The sequence below is a fragment of the Rhamphochromis sp. 'chilingali' genome, assembly GCF_963969265.1.
Source record: "Rhamphochromis sp. 'chilingali' genome assembly, chromosome: 1".
NCBI classification, from domain to species: domain Eukaryota; kingdom Metazoa; phylum Chordata; class Actinopteri; order Cichliformes; family Cichlidae; genus Rhamphochromis; species Rhamphochromis sp. 'chilingali'.
The window spans coordinates 46,497,776-46,513,262 of NC_137929.1; the positions used below are offsets into that span (position 1 = coordinate 46,497,776).

Sequence of the window (15,487 nt, forward strand, 5' to 3'; positions counted from 1 at the left end):
TTATTGCCTGAAATGAAAAAAACATATCGTGATATGAAAAAATCTCATATCGCCCAGCTCTAGTTTAACATCCAGGCATCCATGAAAACGGAATTTATGACATTTAACGGAGTTAGAAGTTAGCAGGGAGTTAGCTCGCTAGCTTCTATCTAAATACAATATAGCATGTCCTGACTGCGGGGTTTTGGAAACAAATTAAAACGTACAGCTCTGTTATCACTTCCAGCATAAATGAAGACAGAAAACTAAACAGCAGTGACGTTTGTAGGGTTACTGAAGTTTGGCTAGCTGGTATATAATGATGTGCTACGTGACCGCTAGCGACACAGCTATGTTAGCATAATATAAACAAGCTAACTTTTTTCCACTCGATAAAAGTTAACGTGAGTGTTCTCGGTGGTCAGGAACAAATGTAATCGCATGGCAGGATGCTGTAAAAGGACCAAACTTCAGCCAGGAGAACAACTGAGACAATCCATCCACAATACGAGGTTAGTCATTCATATACTGCTGCATGGGCTGGGCTGTAGTTACATCCTAAGGTTTTAAAAACTGAGCTTAAATAAATGATTACTGGTAATAAAAGCAGAGGGAGGTCAACAGGGATCACTGACTGTTTTAGGAGCTTTTTGAGATAAAATAGAAGAAAATACATAACATTAAACATGTTAACAACACAAAAGCCATATTAAACGCAGACTACTTTAGACCCGGAAGTAGGATTCGTCGCGTCATCACTGAACAACCGGATATTGCTTGCAGACTTTCAGTGAGTCCTTGTAGTTACTTCCTGTTTTAGTATAAATAAACAAGGGGTTCAAGACTTTGGCATACTACTGTGCTATAAAATGAAAACCCCCAATGCGAGACCTTTAGAAAAAGGGGGATGGGTCTTCTTCTTTGACTGCCCAAATACCAATTACAGGTGGGGTTTTTTTTTTGTTTTTGTTTTTGTTTTTTGTTTTCCATCTCCATCCAGACCTGACCTCTGCTGAAATGACATCAAACCTCAGGACTCATTTTTATTGACACATTCACACATAGGACAGAAGAGACCTATGTTGCAGAATCAAGAGTCCTGCAAGACTTTTTACATTTCTGTATTTTTTTTGTTTTGTTACTAAATCCATGACTGTGGTCTTCCATGCCATCCTATTTGGTGTTGTTTATAAATATGCTAAATTATTCAATCTTTAAGGATTTTGTCTTTATAGATTTATCATACTTGTATGTACATTTATTGCTTTCCACTATGGCTTATGAACAGTCAGCTGATGTCCAAACTTTGAAAGAAGTCTAAAGGCTGCTGTGAATGCTAAGTACATTGGTTGTCAGATGGTTAGAAAAAACGTCACCCGAGCGGTTGTGGTTAATAATACTTTTGCTATGACAATGAGGCCCATCTAAAATGTTTGTTCTGACTACTAGGAATGGCTCCTTCACCAGAATACCAGCTTTCACCTTGACAACTGCAAACTTCTTCGGAAACGGTCAGTCTTTTCTTCTTTTAACTTTTTCTTTAACTGGGGATGTCTGAACACGTTTTGGCCTAACGTTTCAGTGGATTACCGAACAGAATGAGTGGTTGTAACGTTATAAAGTCTTTCGTAGCATTGTTCCTGATGCTTTGGAGTTAGTAGTTTAGATGGGTAGTATATCCTCTATAGCAGTGGTCCCCAACCTTTTTTGCGCCACAGACCGGTTTTTGCCCGACAATATTTTTCACGGACCGGCCTTTAAGGTGTCGCGGATAAATACAACAAAATAAAACAAGTACCAGTATCGAAAAAAAAAGAAGATTTATTCATAACACACCTGAAAAGACCCAGGAAAACAGAGTTAACGATAAAAACGACAACAAAATAACGCAAAAAACCCTGAAAATCATACATTTCACATCTGAGCCTCAACTCTCGTGGCCCGGGGGTTGGGGACTGCTGCTCTATAGCTTGTTGAAGAGGTAATCAAAATCAGTTTTAAAAATTGTAAGGTGAGCTACTTTTCTCAAGCAACATTGTTAATAGGGTTGATCTGCCAGGGTTAATTGATCCCTCGAGAAATCATGCTTTTAAGATTGATTAGTAGTTGCAGAAATCTACATTTTTAAAACATTTGCTGTTTTAATAGATTTTTGATTTCCCTTATATTGTTTTATTTATTTATTTATTTATTTATTTATTTATTTTGACAGATATCCACAGTGGGATGGTAAAGTACTGACGTACCAAAGGTAAAAGTCTTTGTCTTTTGGGAAATTAAAAGTACAGCAGCTTTGCAGGGTTTTGTTTGTTTGTTTTTTTTACAGTTATTTATAGTTTCTTTTTCTTTTTTTTAAACCTCTGTTGCTCTTATTAGTGCTTCAAATACAGGAAAGAAGTCCTCGTCCTCCACCTCTGGCAAAACTTCCCAGCATCGTCATCAGAAAACCAGGCGTGAGAGTCATTCCCGTTCTCGCTCACACAGCCCACGTCGCCGCCTTGGTTTGGATGGCAGAAGGCCTAAACATGGAAGCTATTTATGCTCTCGCTCAAAGAGCCCTCACCACCACTACAGCTCTGGGGAGAGAAGAGAGAAACTCAGTAGTGGATCACAAACGCCAAACAGCTCCAGACGTGCTCGCAGGTCCGATTTAAAAAAATAAATAAATAAATAAATAAATAAATAAAAGATTTCCATTCCAGTGAATTGTATCATGGCATCAGTGTTAGGTTTGATCTTTTTATCCTTACTGGATTTGTAATAGAAATTTTTCTTTGAGGTATTTCATTGGCAGTTTTGAAAATGTCCTTATTGAAAGGATCGAAAAGGGTCAAGAGGAGCAAAAAGGCATGTTGGACACAGTTCATGCCACAAATGTTCCACCCAAACCTAAAGCTTCAGAAAATAAGCCTGATGAGACCTTCAAGACTCCCAAAAGTGATACAAATGTTCAAGAATCTGCAGTTATGCCGGAAGACAGAGCAAGAAATGCGTCTGCTTCTGAAATGAAGCAGCAGACAGAATTAGCCAAAGCTGAGACAAAAGAGGCCAGTCATACTGAACCACTTTTTGAAAAAAATGTTTGATTCTTACTTTCTAGGTCCCGGTCTCGTTCCTTCTCCCCACGGAAGGACTATCTTGCCTCCTTGCATTATCAATCACATTCAAGGAGCCGTGAAAGACGATCCTCACCGAAAAGGAGAGATGGGAAACAGTTACTACAAAAGAGGAGTGATGAAAGACGATTGCTGACAAGGAGACAAGATGATAAGCGTTTGCCACTGAGCAGAAGTCATAAGAGCTCATCATCAGAAAAGAGGCCTCAACAAAAGAAGTTGGACAGCAGTACAAAAAGACTTGCTAAACAGCTGCTGGAAACCACAGGTTTGGCAGTGTGCACATACATATAACTTAAAATATACTCATAATTAATACATTTCTCCCACTTCCAAATGTATGTTTTCATTGTCAAACATGATCAAATTCATACTCCACAGCATTTTCACTATACTGCTGTGGAGTATAGTGAAAATGTTCTGTATGTATGTATGTGTGTCTGTGTGTCTGTCTGTCTGTCTATGTGATCCATAGCGACTAAGTAAAGCGCTATACAAATACAGGCCATTTACCATTTAACTTTAAAAAATAAATAAAATAACTACTGAAATTACAGAAATTTCACCTATCTCTGTTTTTTTTTTTTTATAAAACACTCCAACTGACAGGATAACCTTCTCTGTTTAGACATATGAACCACCAAAGTGTGACTCTTTTTCCATCTTTGTCCTTCTAGGTCTCCACTCTTTGTCAAAAAAGTCTGACCTGGAGGCCATAGCTGAAACAATCGCTCCTGTCATACTGGCTGAGCTAGCCAAGATGAAGTCACCATTATCATTATCATCCTCTGCTTCTACATCCTCCTCCTCCTCAAAGAAGGCGAAGACCACCAAGTCATCTGAAAGTAAACCTGGACTTCATAAGAGTGAAGCAAGTACCTCTTCAAAGCCTAAGGTTGGTGTGTTTGCCAACAGTTAAGGAGTGCTAAGTAATATAGTTCCTTCTTTCATCCTCAACTTTTGGGTCTAAGGCACTGAGAAAATGTTTTGATCTGTGATAAAGGGAAAAGAAAGAAACAATTAAAAGAAAAGTTTTCCTTATGACTAACAGGACTCGTCGACAGACAAGGATGTGTTTGTCTACACCAAACAAATTATAAACGGAACTAGTTTCAATCATTCACAGTCAAGTCTATAGTTAGTTACTGATTTTTATTTTTTTTTTTGTCTGTTTGCACAGGCTAGTAAATCTTTTACTTCAACAATGGTCAAATTACATGGGATTGTCGAAACTTTTTCTCATGAAGACGTGGTTGCTGCTGTGGAACATTTTGGAAAAACAGAGTCCATTGTACTGTACAGGTCCAAGCTAGAGGTATGTATAGTGGGAGTAATCAGCTGATATGTTTTTGCTATAAAGGTATGTGGTACATGGAGTCATGTGAAAAAGGAAGTACACCCTTTGTCATTTCTAAGGTTTCTAAGGAAGTGTGAGCATATGGACTATTTAGGTGTGTGTTAACACAATGCCAAGGAGGAAAGACATAAGCAATGATCTTAGATAGTCAGTTATTATTATCAGTCAATCTGTATTTTTAGGCTATTTATACCACTATTTGTAGTCCACCATTCTAAAGTTAGAAAGATTCTTCACAAGTGGAAAATATTCAAAGGCAATCTTCTCAGGAGTGGACGTTCTAGTAAATTCACCCCACAGTTAGACCGTGCAATAGTAAAAGTCCAGACCTCAACCTGACTGAAATGCTTTAATTGGACCTTATGAAGGTGGTACATATGCCCTTGACCTCAATGTATGGGCTCAAATTGTGGTCATAAATATTGTGTACTTGTAAATCAGGATTTGTATGTGTAAAAAGAATTTGTGTGTGTAACAAAGATTTGTGTGCGTGTGTGTGTGTGTGTGTGTGTGTGTGTGTGTGTGTGTGTGTGTAACAAAGATTTGTGTGTGTGTGTGTGTGTGTAACAAAGATTTGTGTGTGTGTGTGTGTGTGTGTGTGTGTAACAAAGATTTGTGTATGGACTTAGGCAAAACTACGTGAGAAAGTCTGCACTCAAGTTTCAAGTTACAAGTGCGGATTTTGACCCTATTTTTCTTCCTTTGATCTGATTGGCCAATGTCATGTCAATCACAAATTTAACTATCCAATCAGAGAACAGATGGGTTTGGCTGTTTGAGGGGTGCTTTTTTGAACTGCAGGTCCTTGAACGGAATAAATGCCCTTTTACATGCCAGCCCAGGTTTTCCTTCATCACCAGGAAAACAGTCTGTGGTGGTCTGAGTTTTGTGATTTTTGTGTCACAGGTTTACATGCTTAATACAGGGATCTCCTGAACCTTTTCAACAGCGCTGCGAACCTCCGGCGGGGGGGGGGCAGTGTTGTGAAAATGATAGTCTTCACTAGTGGGGATAATTACAAAGCTGTCCTTCGTTATGAATGAGCATACATGTTTTTATTGAACATTTGAAGAACCAGCAAAAAAAAAACTCTTGAAAAGAAAAAAAATTAGAGATAGAAACGACAAGGAGCAGGTGCATCTAGTACAGGTAGAGCTGCTGCAACAACCCACAGAGCCCAGCAGCCAGTGCAACAAATTCTGGATCCCTGGCTTTTAGTTAGCAGTTAGCATTAGCAGCACATGCTGCGTCCGATGTGAAAGGACCTTTATGCTGCGCACTGTGACTCACAGCAATGGTCCCGGGTCAGCCCTGACGTTGTGTTAAACTAATCCTAAAGTAATAATGGTATTTCTAACCACTGATATACCACAACTTTATCCTTTCAGCTGCTGAAAGTTAGGGGACCTAGCTTCTACCAGATATTTATATAGAGATCTTCCAGCTTCAAACTATTACCCTTCAAGGACGTGCAGTTCAAAAAAGCACCCCTTCGACAGCCAAACCCATCTGTTCTCAGATTGGATAGTTAAATTTGTGATTGACATGACATTGGCCAATCAGATCAAAGGAAGAAAAATAGGGTCAAAATCCGTACTTGTAACTTGAAACTTGAGTGCAGACTTTCTCACGTAGTTTTTTGGCTAAGTCCACACACAAATCTTTTTTACACACACACACAAATTCTTTTAACACACAAATCTTTTTTACGCGCACACAAATTCTTTTTACACATACAAATCCTGATTTACAAGTACAAAATATTTATGACCATAATTTGAGCCCATATCAACCTGCTCTTTCTCTTTTACATGACTGAAAGTTTTACAATAACCTAACATAACTCTGAGTTACATAAACATGTATAGAAGTGCCCTTGTTCTGTTTTTGGTTATTGCTTTGCTGTTTGGTTGGGGATTATCCAAGCAGCAAAACATGCTTTTCATCCCAAAAAATCTCTTTTTATGAGCAATATTTGACAGTTCGGGCTTGTGTAAAAAAACATGCCATTACATGATTTGAAGTGCTGTTTTAGAAGAGAAGATTTAAAAAAACAAAACAAAAAAACAACCTATACCTAATTAAAATTTAGTTTAGTTGATTGCTGTTATGTCTGCTTGTTTTTGAACCACTGTTTTGTGCTGGTCTTGGTACTGAATGTGAATGTGGTCTCTGGCTAATTTGCCCCACATGGTAAATCTGACCTTTAGTTTGTGAATATAGTGGGGACATAGTCTAGATGGTTGAAATAATCACAATGATTTCACTTTGTGTGTTTATTTGCACATGTAGGCAAAAGTGAATTTCATGAAAGAAGAGGATGCTCAAAAACTGAAAAAGTTAAAGAGCATCGACATAAAAGGAATACCAGTCACTGTTGTCAGAGAACAGGTATTGTACCTTTTCTGAGTTGTTTTTTTAATTATGGTCAAACTGTCAAAACTTGGAATGTATTGCTGTAGCATCATTATACTGTATTTCTTTTACTAATTTTATTATGTAATTTAATATATTATACTTTTTCATGTTTATTCAAACTAAATCTGTTTACAGAATACTATTACAAAGAAGCCTCTTCCAACCTTTTCCAAAAAACAACAGAAGCTTCCACCGAAGTAAGATATGCTTGACATTCAGACCTTCATCTCGATTGAGATTCTCTTTGTTCCTGTCATTTGCACTTATTAAAATCTTTTCTTCACAGAAAAATCGTCAAGTCAACTAAATCTGCTTCAACTGGAAATTCTTTTAAAAAGCCGTTGTCTTTGTCATCTGGAGACAAAAAAAATACAACAGGCAAACTTGTTACTAAAGCAAAAGTCTTGGTTTCCAAAGCAAAAAGTGTCTCAACAAAACCGATTTCCAAAACCTTAAAGCAAGGCAAAGTAGCTGCAAAAGGAGCTGTAAATGTTGTTCAAGAGAAGAAAGATGCTTCAAATCTTAAAGGTTGTAATGATTCCAAAAGTTCAGGAAAGCAGCAGGGTGATGCCGTCTCAAAACAAAGACCTGCCCTCAAAAGATCTGAAAGCAATGCTAAAAGCTCTGTAGTTGCATCTAAAGATACAGTCAAGGTGGTCCAATTGTCAAAAAAGACTGTGAATCCAATTAAAGGAACTGCAATTGTCACTCGTGCAAAGGTCTTAGTTGCCCAAGCACAAACGGCCTCAACTATCGACAAACCTCAAAGTCAATTACAACAATTGGCTGCAACAGGAACTTCAACAACATTAAATGTGGAAGAAATTACTGTAAAGGGCACTAATGTTCAATCTAAAACGTCAGAAGATAAGCCTGGTGTAGAGACTTTAAAGCCACCAGAAATGGAAATGAAGTTTCAGCAGCCAACAGTGGTGAGTGAGGAGACAACCAAGGTACTTGAAACAAGAAATGCAACAGCTTCTGAAACAAAGAACCAGGCTGATGAAAAAGTTAATCAGAAGGAAAAAGAGGTCAAACACACTCAACTATTAGAGTCTGTGAATACAAAAGTCGTAGAGCCCATGGAAATTGAAAGTTTTTCCGGTAGCAAATGCTTACGAGAACCAGAGTCCTCTGAAATAGGACAAACACCACTACAGACTTTAGGGAGCTCAGCTCAAGCTGCTTTGGATACAAAGCAGACACCTGAAAGGATCGAAAAGGGTCAAGAGGAGCAAAAAGGCATGTTGGACACAGTTCATGCCACAAATGTTCCACCCAAACCTAAAGCTTCAGAAAATAAGCCTGATGAGACCTTCAAGACTCCCAAAAGTGATATAAATGTTCAAGAATCTGCAGTTATGCCGGAAGACAGAGCAAGAAATGCGTCTGCTTCTGAAATGAAGCAGCAGACAGAATTAGCCAAAGCTGAGACAAAAGAGGCCAGCCATACTGAACCACTTGATTCTGGGAATAAAAAAGTGACACAGCCCACAGAACATTTTACTGACAGAACAACTGAACTAACTGAATCCAATAAGGATCAGACACCAACCAGCACAACTCAGATTACACTTGATGTATCTCCAACAAAATATCCGATTCATACACCTCATAGAACACAGACTACCATAAAAAAAACAGAATCCTACAAGAATTCAGAGGTTCAAGAATCTGGAATAGTTCACGAAAAGAAAACCAAGATTCCTGAGACAAAAAATGTATCAGTTTCTGAAACACAGCAGCAGGCAAAATTGTTGAAAGTTGAGACAAAAGAGCCCAAACACACTGAGGATTGCTTTGAGGATACAAAGGTTCAAGATCCTGGATCTGCCAAAAATGATGTGGACGAGGCAATGGAAGTCGAACATTTTGCTGAGAAAAAGGCCTTACTAGCCAAATCGAGTGAGGGTCAGACACCAGCCAGTACAACCAAGACCACACCAACAATTGATCACCCTCAGAGACTGCAGACCAGAGCTGAGACAAAAGAGGCCAAACACAGTGAATCACTAGAATCTGGAAAAACAAAAGAGACAGAGTCCATGGAAGTTGAAAGCTCTACTGATACGACACAGACCATTGTCAAAAACACAGAAACTTTGGAGATTCAAAAATCTGCAACAGTGCTTGAAAACACAACCAAGGTTCTTGAAACAAGAAATCTCGCAGCTTCTGAAACAAAGCACCCAGTAGAATCTACCAGTGTTGATGTAGATGCAAAAGATACCAAACGTGCTGAATCACTGGAGATTGGAGCATGTAAAAAGGCCCTAGCAACCAAATTCAAGGAGAATCAACCTTCAATTGAAACAGCTGACACCATACTAGATGCATCTCTACCCAAACCTTCGACCCCATTAAAGACACCACTAAAGACACCACAGACAACTATAAAAATGCCATCCTCATCACAGATCCGACAGAGTGTGATGCCAGATCCAGAGTCCACAACTGCACTAGGACAAAAAATCCTGCAAATGTCAGGAAGTTCAACTGAAGCTGCCCTGGAGGCAAAGCAGACGGTTCAGAGTGTGAACACAGTCGCACAGCAAAAAGGTATGTTTGATACCATTAAGCTTGTGAAACTGAAACTCTATATTTTAGGAATAAGTAAGGTAACAGTTAGGCACCATTATTAGCATTATTAGTTGTGACTTTAGTATTGCATGGAATATGTAGGACAGTGTTGTTGGAGACACAAAATACAGGTTGTGTCTTTGTTACTGATAATGAAAAAACATACACTCATGTTGAAAAATAGTTTTCACAGGACTCAATGCATTTCTATGAACACATTCCTACTGAGTTTGCTGCCATTTCTTTAGTTTATGTCTGCCTGTGGACATGTTCATGAGGTTTGCTTCTAAAATTCTTTTTCAAAATACTGCAATCTATCTGAATAAAACTTCTCCTCCTTTTTAAGATCTTTTGATTGCTGTGACAAGTCAAAAGGACCTGTCAAAAACTGTCAGCAATGTTTTAGCAGTGTCGACTGCAGTAGCTGCATCTTCCAAAACTGAGCCAACAGCTGCAACAGCAGGCAAGCAACAGCAAAGTTTTAGCAACCTGACTTTTGGGGAGAAGATGGAAAAGCTCATGGATAGAAATCGCCTGAGTAAGTAATGACAGAAGCCTGTATGTGGGTCATTATTTGGGTTTTTTTTGGATCAAAACTCCCATTTATTTAACTGTTTTTATGTTCACTCTACCTCGCAGATTGTTTCAAAAATAATAAAACATTGCCGTCAAAGGTAAGTTTTTTTTTTCTTCTTTTTCTTAAAGGTGTGAATAACCTATCTCTCAGTTTTAGTTGTAGCGAAAAGAATAATAAAAATCTAGTAAAATATCCTTTATCAATGTTTAGCAAAAGTAATAGTGTTATCTGTAGGTCTTTAAAAATTACAAATGTTTTTCCACTTTGGTAAAGATAATTTGGAAATTTAGTCAACAAACGTGACAACAAAACGTGTTTTTTTGTTGTTGTTGTTTTTCAGAAATGGTGCTTTTGGCATTTCACATTTCTTTTTACAAGATAGTCATCATGCTTTTGTCTCCTGTGTTGCATTCTGCTTAATAGTTTGGGTAAGTTCACTTTCCTGAATCTTAACTTCTAATTTCTCCTTTTCCCCTCCTGTTTAAAATGAAGGTGATGTTGATCACAAACCTGCCAGAATATGAAAATAGCTGCTACACAGAGGCGGACGTTGCCAATCAGCTCACCCTATTTGAATTTGGATATCTAGAAGATGACATCTATGTTATTCCTCAAATGCGTATGGTAGGTACCAAGTTATAAATCTGCATTACTCAGTGATCCCACAGGTATATTTCTAGATCTCTCTTTGGTTTCTTTATGTGAGGTCAGCCTACATTTTCTTGTATTTGTGTACACCAACACAGTACACAAATACACACAAGTACAGTATACAGTGCACAGTGAATAATTGGAATAATAACAAATGTGACTTTTCCTTCTAGGCTTTTGCCATTGCACCAAGTCTGATGAAGGCAAAAAAGCTTTTTCAAGCGTCAAAAGAGAAGAGTATTATTCTCAATGGGTCCACACTTTGTTTGGATTTTTTAATCCACTCCTTTCCAATGAATCCGGTACGTACTAATACAAAAATACTGTATATTGTGGCATGTTTGGAAAAAATTGCCATGCTTCTAGTGCACAATCTTGTTGATCCCTGTAGATTAGTAAATAAGGCACTGAGAGGATGGTAATTAACTAAATAACTTTAAAATATTGTTTAAAGTAGGTTTTTTTATCAATTGAATTTTTAGATTATTTAAATGTAATAGAGCATGTAAATACCATACTAAGGCCTTAAAATTTTCTTTTTTAAAAATATTTTATGTTGCCTCAAACTTCAAAGCTTCTTGGTTAACATTAGCAAAAAGCTTTTATCTATCTTGATTTCCTTGCTACAAGTTTTTAACTTGAAAATATCAAACTGTCTGTTCTTTGAATAATTATTATGATTTATTGATGATGCAACTAGATAAATTAATCTTTCGCTGCCTTTTGCTGTGCTGCGCCACAAATTGCTAAATTTGTATCAAGGAAAAAAGAAAACCCTCCAGACTGAAGTGCCTTATAAATACCACCTTACATACAATAAATGTTTGAAATGATACTACCCAAAATTAAATAAGAGAGTAAGAAATGTCTTGCCGTAGAGCGTAGTGCCTTTAACGCTGTGTTCTCTTACATTCATGTTTCAGCTTGGGTTTTATAGCACCCTGATGAATCTGGTGAATTATGTAAGTAACTTTTTTTTCTCCCCTGAATTATACATAGATTTGTAAATATAACATATCAAATGAACAAACAAAAATAAACTCTTTGTATTTGTTTGAACGTTTGCTGGCTCTTCTTAAAGCAGCAGACAACTGATGATGGATCAACAGTAATCTACATCAAGAATATCTCACCAAGTGAGACCAATGATCTCAGGGAAGCTTTGGAAAAAATCGGTTCTGTCAAAAACTACCTGCCTCTCCTCAACAAGGTTAAAAACACACCTGTTCATACATTTGATTACGAGGATTTAAACAAAAAAGACATTGTTGTCTTATCTTCTCTTATCTTTCATGTTTATGCATGTCTGTTCTAGGTGTTTATTGAATTTGAGTCCATTTACGATGCTGATCGACTCGGAGTTTGGTACAGCCTCCTGAAACAGGGCTTTGCCCATAATGTCTACAGGATTAAGATACCAAGAAATGAATCCACAGCAAGACGTAAGTCTTTGTTTTTGGATAAAATAAAGCAGATGAGATGTAGATGTATGGGGAGTTACATAATAGGTAGCTAAAAATATCCTTAAGGGTAACTGGTAACCCTTATGCTGGGCATACACTGAGTGATTTTTGGCCCATTTAGAGTCGATTTTTCCGTCGTGCAACAGTTTTGGGGATCGGCCCGATTTTCACCTTAATCGTATGTCGTGCATTGTGTAGTATACATGGGGTAACGAGAAGCGACCTCGACCAGCTCCCGAGCATCAATCTTTTGGTCATAAGAAAATCAAACCTGTTTGAAATCCTGTCGGCCGTCGTGAGGGTGTCAACGCAGCCTCTCACACTGTGCACACGCAAACACAGAAATGAAGATGAAAAGAGCAGCACGGCAGTGTAGCGTGTGATCTGGACACAAGCGATGGAGGGACAACTTGTAGAACTTTGGCAAGCTCATCTGAGCCTTTATGTGGCCTCACAAAATTATCACGACCACACCAACCGTGTGCCATACATGCATACAACAGAATTAACCTTGACTTAAAATTCTGTTGCCTGCTACATTGAAAACAAAAACAAACTGCCTCAGCAGCTAGTCACTATTTTTTTTTTTTTTTTATATGTTAAATATCTTAAAATAATTGGAATGATATGATGGTAAATAGGAAATGTCAAAATCAAAGCATTTAATAAATTAAAATAAAGCTCTCTTTTTTTTCTTTTTTTTTTCGTTTTGTTTGTGCAGCACCTAGACTGGCAGCGAAAGCTTTGCCGGACAGCAAGGTTGTCACTGAAGGGGCAACAATCCCAACAGCAAATTTTGGCGTTCCTCAGGGAAGCATTTCACCATTTTGGGTTACAATGAAAACGTATCCCTTTTTGTTCCCTACCACATCTCCTTGGTTTGTCATCCCAGGTGAGAAAAACAAATTAAACTAGAACTTAACTCCAGATTCAAAATGTAGGAAATAAGTGGCTCTTACATGTGACTCTGTTTATTTTTGACTTATAGATTTTGTGACGGTCCAGCTGACAAAAAAACAGGTAAGCACTTTTTTTTTTTAAATTTTTTTTTTAATATAAATTCTCCAATCTGGTCAAGTAACAAGAAAATTGTAATTTTAATTACTTGTGATAAGATATTGTTTACCAACTAGATATAACATTTGGCTAAGAAAGTGGTTTGAAAATTGTTTGCATAACCACCCTTGGAAGTTTGGAGAAACTGGCTGAATCTTAATCTGCAAATGCTTCTCTTTGAACCAACTTTTGTCATTTTCTTCTTAATTGCTAAAGAAATAATGTTGTAATGCTTTTGAGTCAATCGTCCAATCACCCCTGATCTCCAGTTCTAAGCTCCATGCTCATCATTTTGATATGAATATATATGAAATCTGCATTTTTATCCCATGTTCATTACATTCTGAAAATCTGTGCTTAATTATGTAAAATGTCATGAACTGTTTTCAGTATCAAATAGCATAAAATAGTTAATGACTTTATCAAAGGAAGCACAATGTGCAGGTGTTGCCTCTGCTTTTTTTTCCCCCCTCTTTGAATTAACTTTGTGTCCTATAGAAAAACCGTCCTCCAGGCTCTGTTTTCCCCCACATTATGCTGACCGGTTTGCCAGAAGGGAACTACCGACACGAGGATGTCGCCAAGCTGGTGTGGCACCATTTCCCTGTTCATAATCTTCATACTCTGTACTACAAGATCATCGTTTTATCACTGCAGAGGAGGGTGAGGAATAGATGCTGAAGACTGACACAAGCACAGACATTTTAATATTCCTCATTTGTTTTTGTTTTTTTAAATCAAACAAAGCTTTATTGAAAACTTTTATTTTTATCTGAGGCTTTTTCTATCCTAACCTACAGGCCTTCGTGTACTTCAGTGACTGGAATGCCTGTACCAGTTTTGTTCAACTGCACAGGAAAAATCCTATTTCTGTCGGAGGTCAGATACTCAATATCCACTTCGTGTTACAGGACATGCATCCTGGATCCACTGAGGTATGGAAAGCTCCGTCCAAAACTTTGATGTGTTATTCGGTCTGTTATTTTGCTGAACTATGATCAAATCATAGGGAAGATGGTTGGATGATAGTTGGAGACTGGCACAACCAAAACCATTGCGACTTTGTACAATGAACTTGCAGTCTTGTTGCCTTTGATGTAGTTTATTCAAAGGTGGGGACCAGGGCTGTGGCCACGCGCAGTCAGTTACCATCTTTGGCGTATCAAGACTGCGACAAAAAAAACAAACTATAAGGCAGAGTCAGTGAATCATTTTGTGAATTAATGGGTTTAAGTTAGCAATTACATGCAGTCTGTTCATGATAATACACTGATTAACTGTTACGTAGTATAAACATACAAATTCACCTCAATTTCTTAACTTTAGAGTCCAGCTAGAATCTGAAATAAATTTTTATCTTGTTCCTGCAGGATTTCAATTTAACTACAAAATAACATACATGCTTGATAACTTTGCCTTTATATGGGACTATAACCTGAATGCAACCAGTTGACAACCATCTCCAAAAGTTGATTCTGTTCATCTGGACGTAGCGTTTTCAGTGGGAGAAACGTTTCGTCACTCATCCAAGTGACTTCTTCAGTCTCAGCTGACTGCAGGTTTCCCCAATCTTATAAACAGTACATTTGCATAATGACTGAAACCAGCCCACTGATATGGAACGCCAGGACTGCCATAATGAATTAATTAAATACACCATTAAATAATTAATTAAATGTGGCAATAATTAATTAAAATTGGAATTAATTAATTAAATAAATAGTTATGACACATGTAATTAATTATTGACACATTTAATTAATTATTTATGTATTTCACATTTTAATTAATTATTGACACATTTAATTAATTATTGACACATTTAATTAATTATTTATGTATTTCACATTTTAATTAATTATTGACACATTTAATTAATTATTTAATGATATATTTATTTATTTCATTTTGGCAGTCCTGGCGCCTGGCTCTCATCTTGAAATAATTGTATCTGTCAGCCTCACCCATCAAACTCAGGGGGCGGGGTTAACGCTGATCGAGTCAAAACCATTGCTTTGGCCTGGTGGCCATTGTTTCTAGCACACAACAACCTGCATGTGGAAGCTAACAGAACTGAGCTTTGAAAAACCCTGTTTGTGTGTCACCAAATACCGTTTTAATATTTTTTTAGCCGAGAATGTAGTGGTTTAATCTTCATGTGTCTGGTCGGTTTGTCAAGATACAGCCTCTTTGCAAAAGTGCTTCGATGATTTCGGAGATGTCTGCCCAGTCTCACGGCAAAGCGTGGGATAGACCCGCTCGCCTCGCAAGCAATCCCACCGACAAAGCG

General features: G+C 37.6%; 1 protein-coding gene across 6 annotated transcripts in view; it reads left to right on the forward strand.

Annotated features, from left to right (window-relative positions):
* Window positions 1-15,487, forward strand: part of LOC308385078 (uncharacterized protein) — a 49,040-nt gene that overhangs the window by 10,645 nt on the left and 22,908 nt on the right. For 5 of the 6 annotated variants that reach the window (XR_013969456.1, XM_080863820.1, XM_080863824.1 and 2 more), the window contains exons 3-22: window positions 1,429-1,490; window positions 2,192-2,230; window positions 2,356-2,622; window positions 3,080-3,363; window positions 3,773-3,990; window positions 4,276-4,410; window positions 6,745-6,843; window positions 7,006-7,067; window positions 7,157-9,429; window positions 9,797-9,988; window positions 10,090-10,124; window positions 10,520-10,651; window positions 10,852-10,980; window positions 11,602-11,640; window positions 11,760-11,888; window positions 11,994-12,120; window positions 12,863-13,033; window positions 13,130-13,161; window positions 13,696-13,860; window positions 13,998-14,132. Coding sequence is in view for 5 of the 6 variants with exons in the window: in XM_080863820.1 (XP_080719946.1) it covers window positions 1,429-1,490; window positions 2,192-2,230; window positions 2,356-2,622; window positions 3,080-3,363; window positions 3,773-3,990; window positions 4,276-4,410; window positions 6,745-6,843; window positions 7,006-7,067; window positions 7,157-9,429; window positions 9,797-9,988; window positions 10,090-10,124; window positions 10,520-10,651; window positions 10,852-10,980; window positions 11,602-11,640; window positions 11,760-11,888; window positions 11,994-12,120; window positions 12,863-13,033; window positions 13,130-13,161; window positions 13,696-13,860; window positions 13,998-14,132 (4,725 nt within the window). In the remaining variant the exon portion in view is untranslated. The remainder of the gene's footprint in view (window positions 1-1,428; window positions 1,491-2,191; window positions 2,231-2,355; window positions 2,623-3,079; window positions 3,364-3,772; window positions 3,991-4,275; window positions 4,411-6,744; window positions 6,844-7,005; window positions 7,068-7,156; window positions 9,430-9,796; window positions 9,989-10,089; window positions 10,125-10,519; window positions 10,652-10,851; window positions 10,981-11,601; window positions 11,641-11,759; window positions 11,889-11,993; window positions 12,121-12,862; window positions 13,034-13,129; window positions 13,162-13,695; window positions 13,861-13,997; window positions 14,133-15,487) is intronic. The other variant, XM_080863823.1, reaches the window with a different exon arrangement.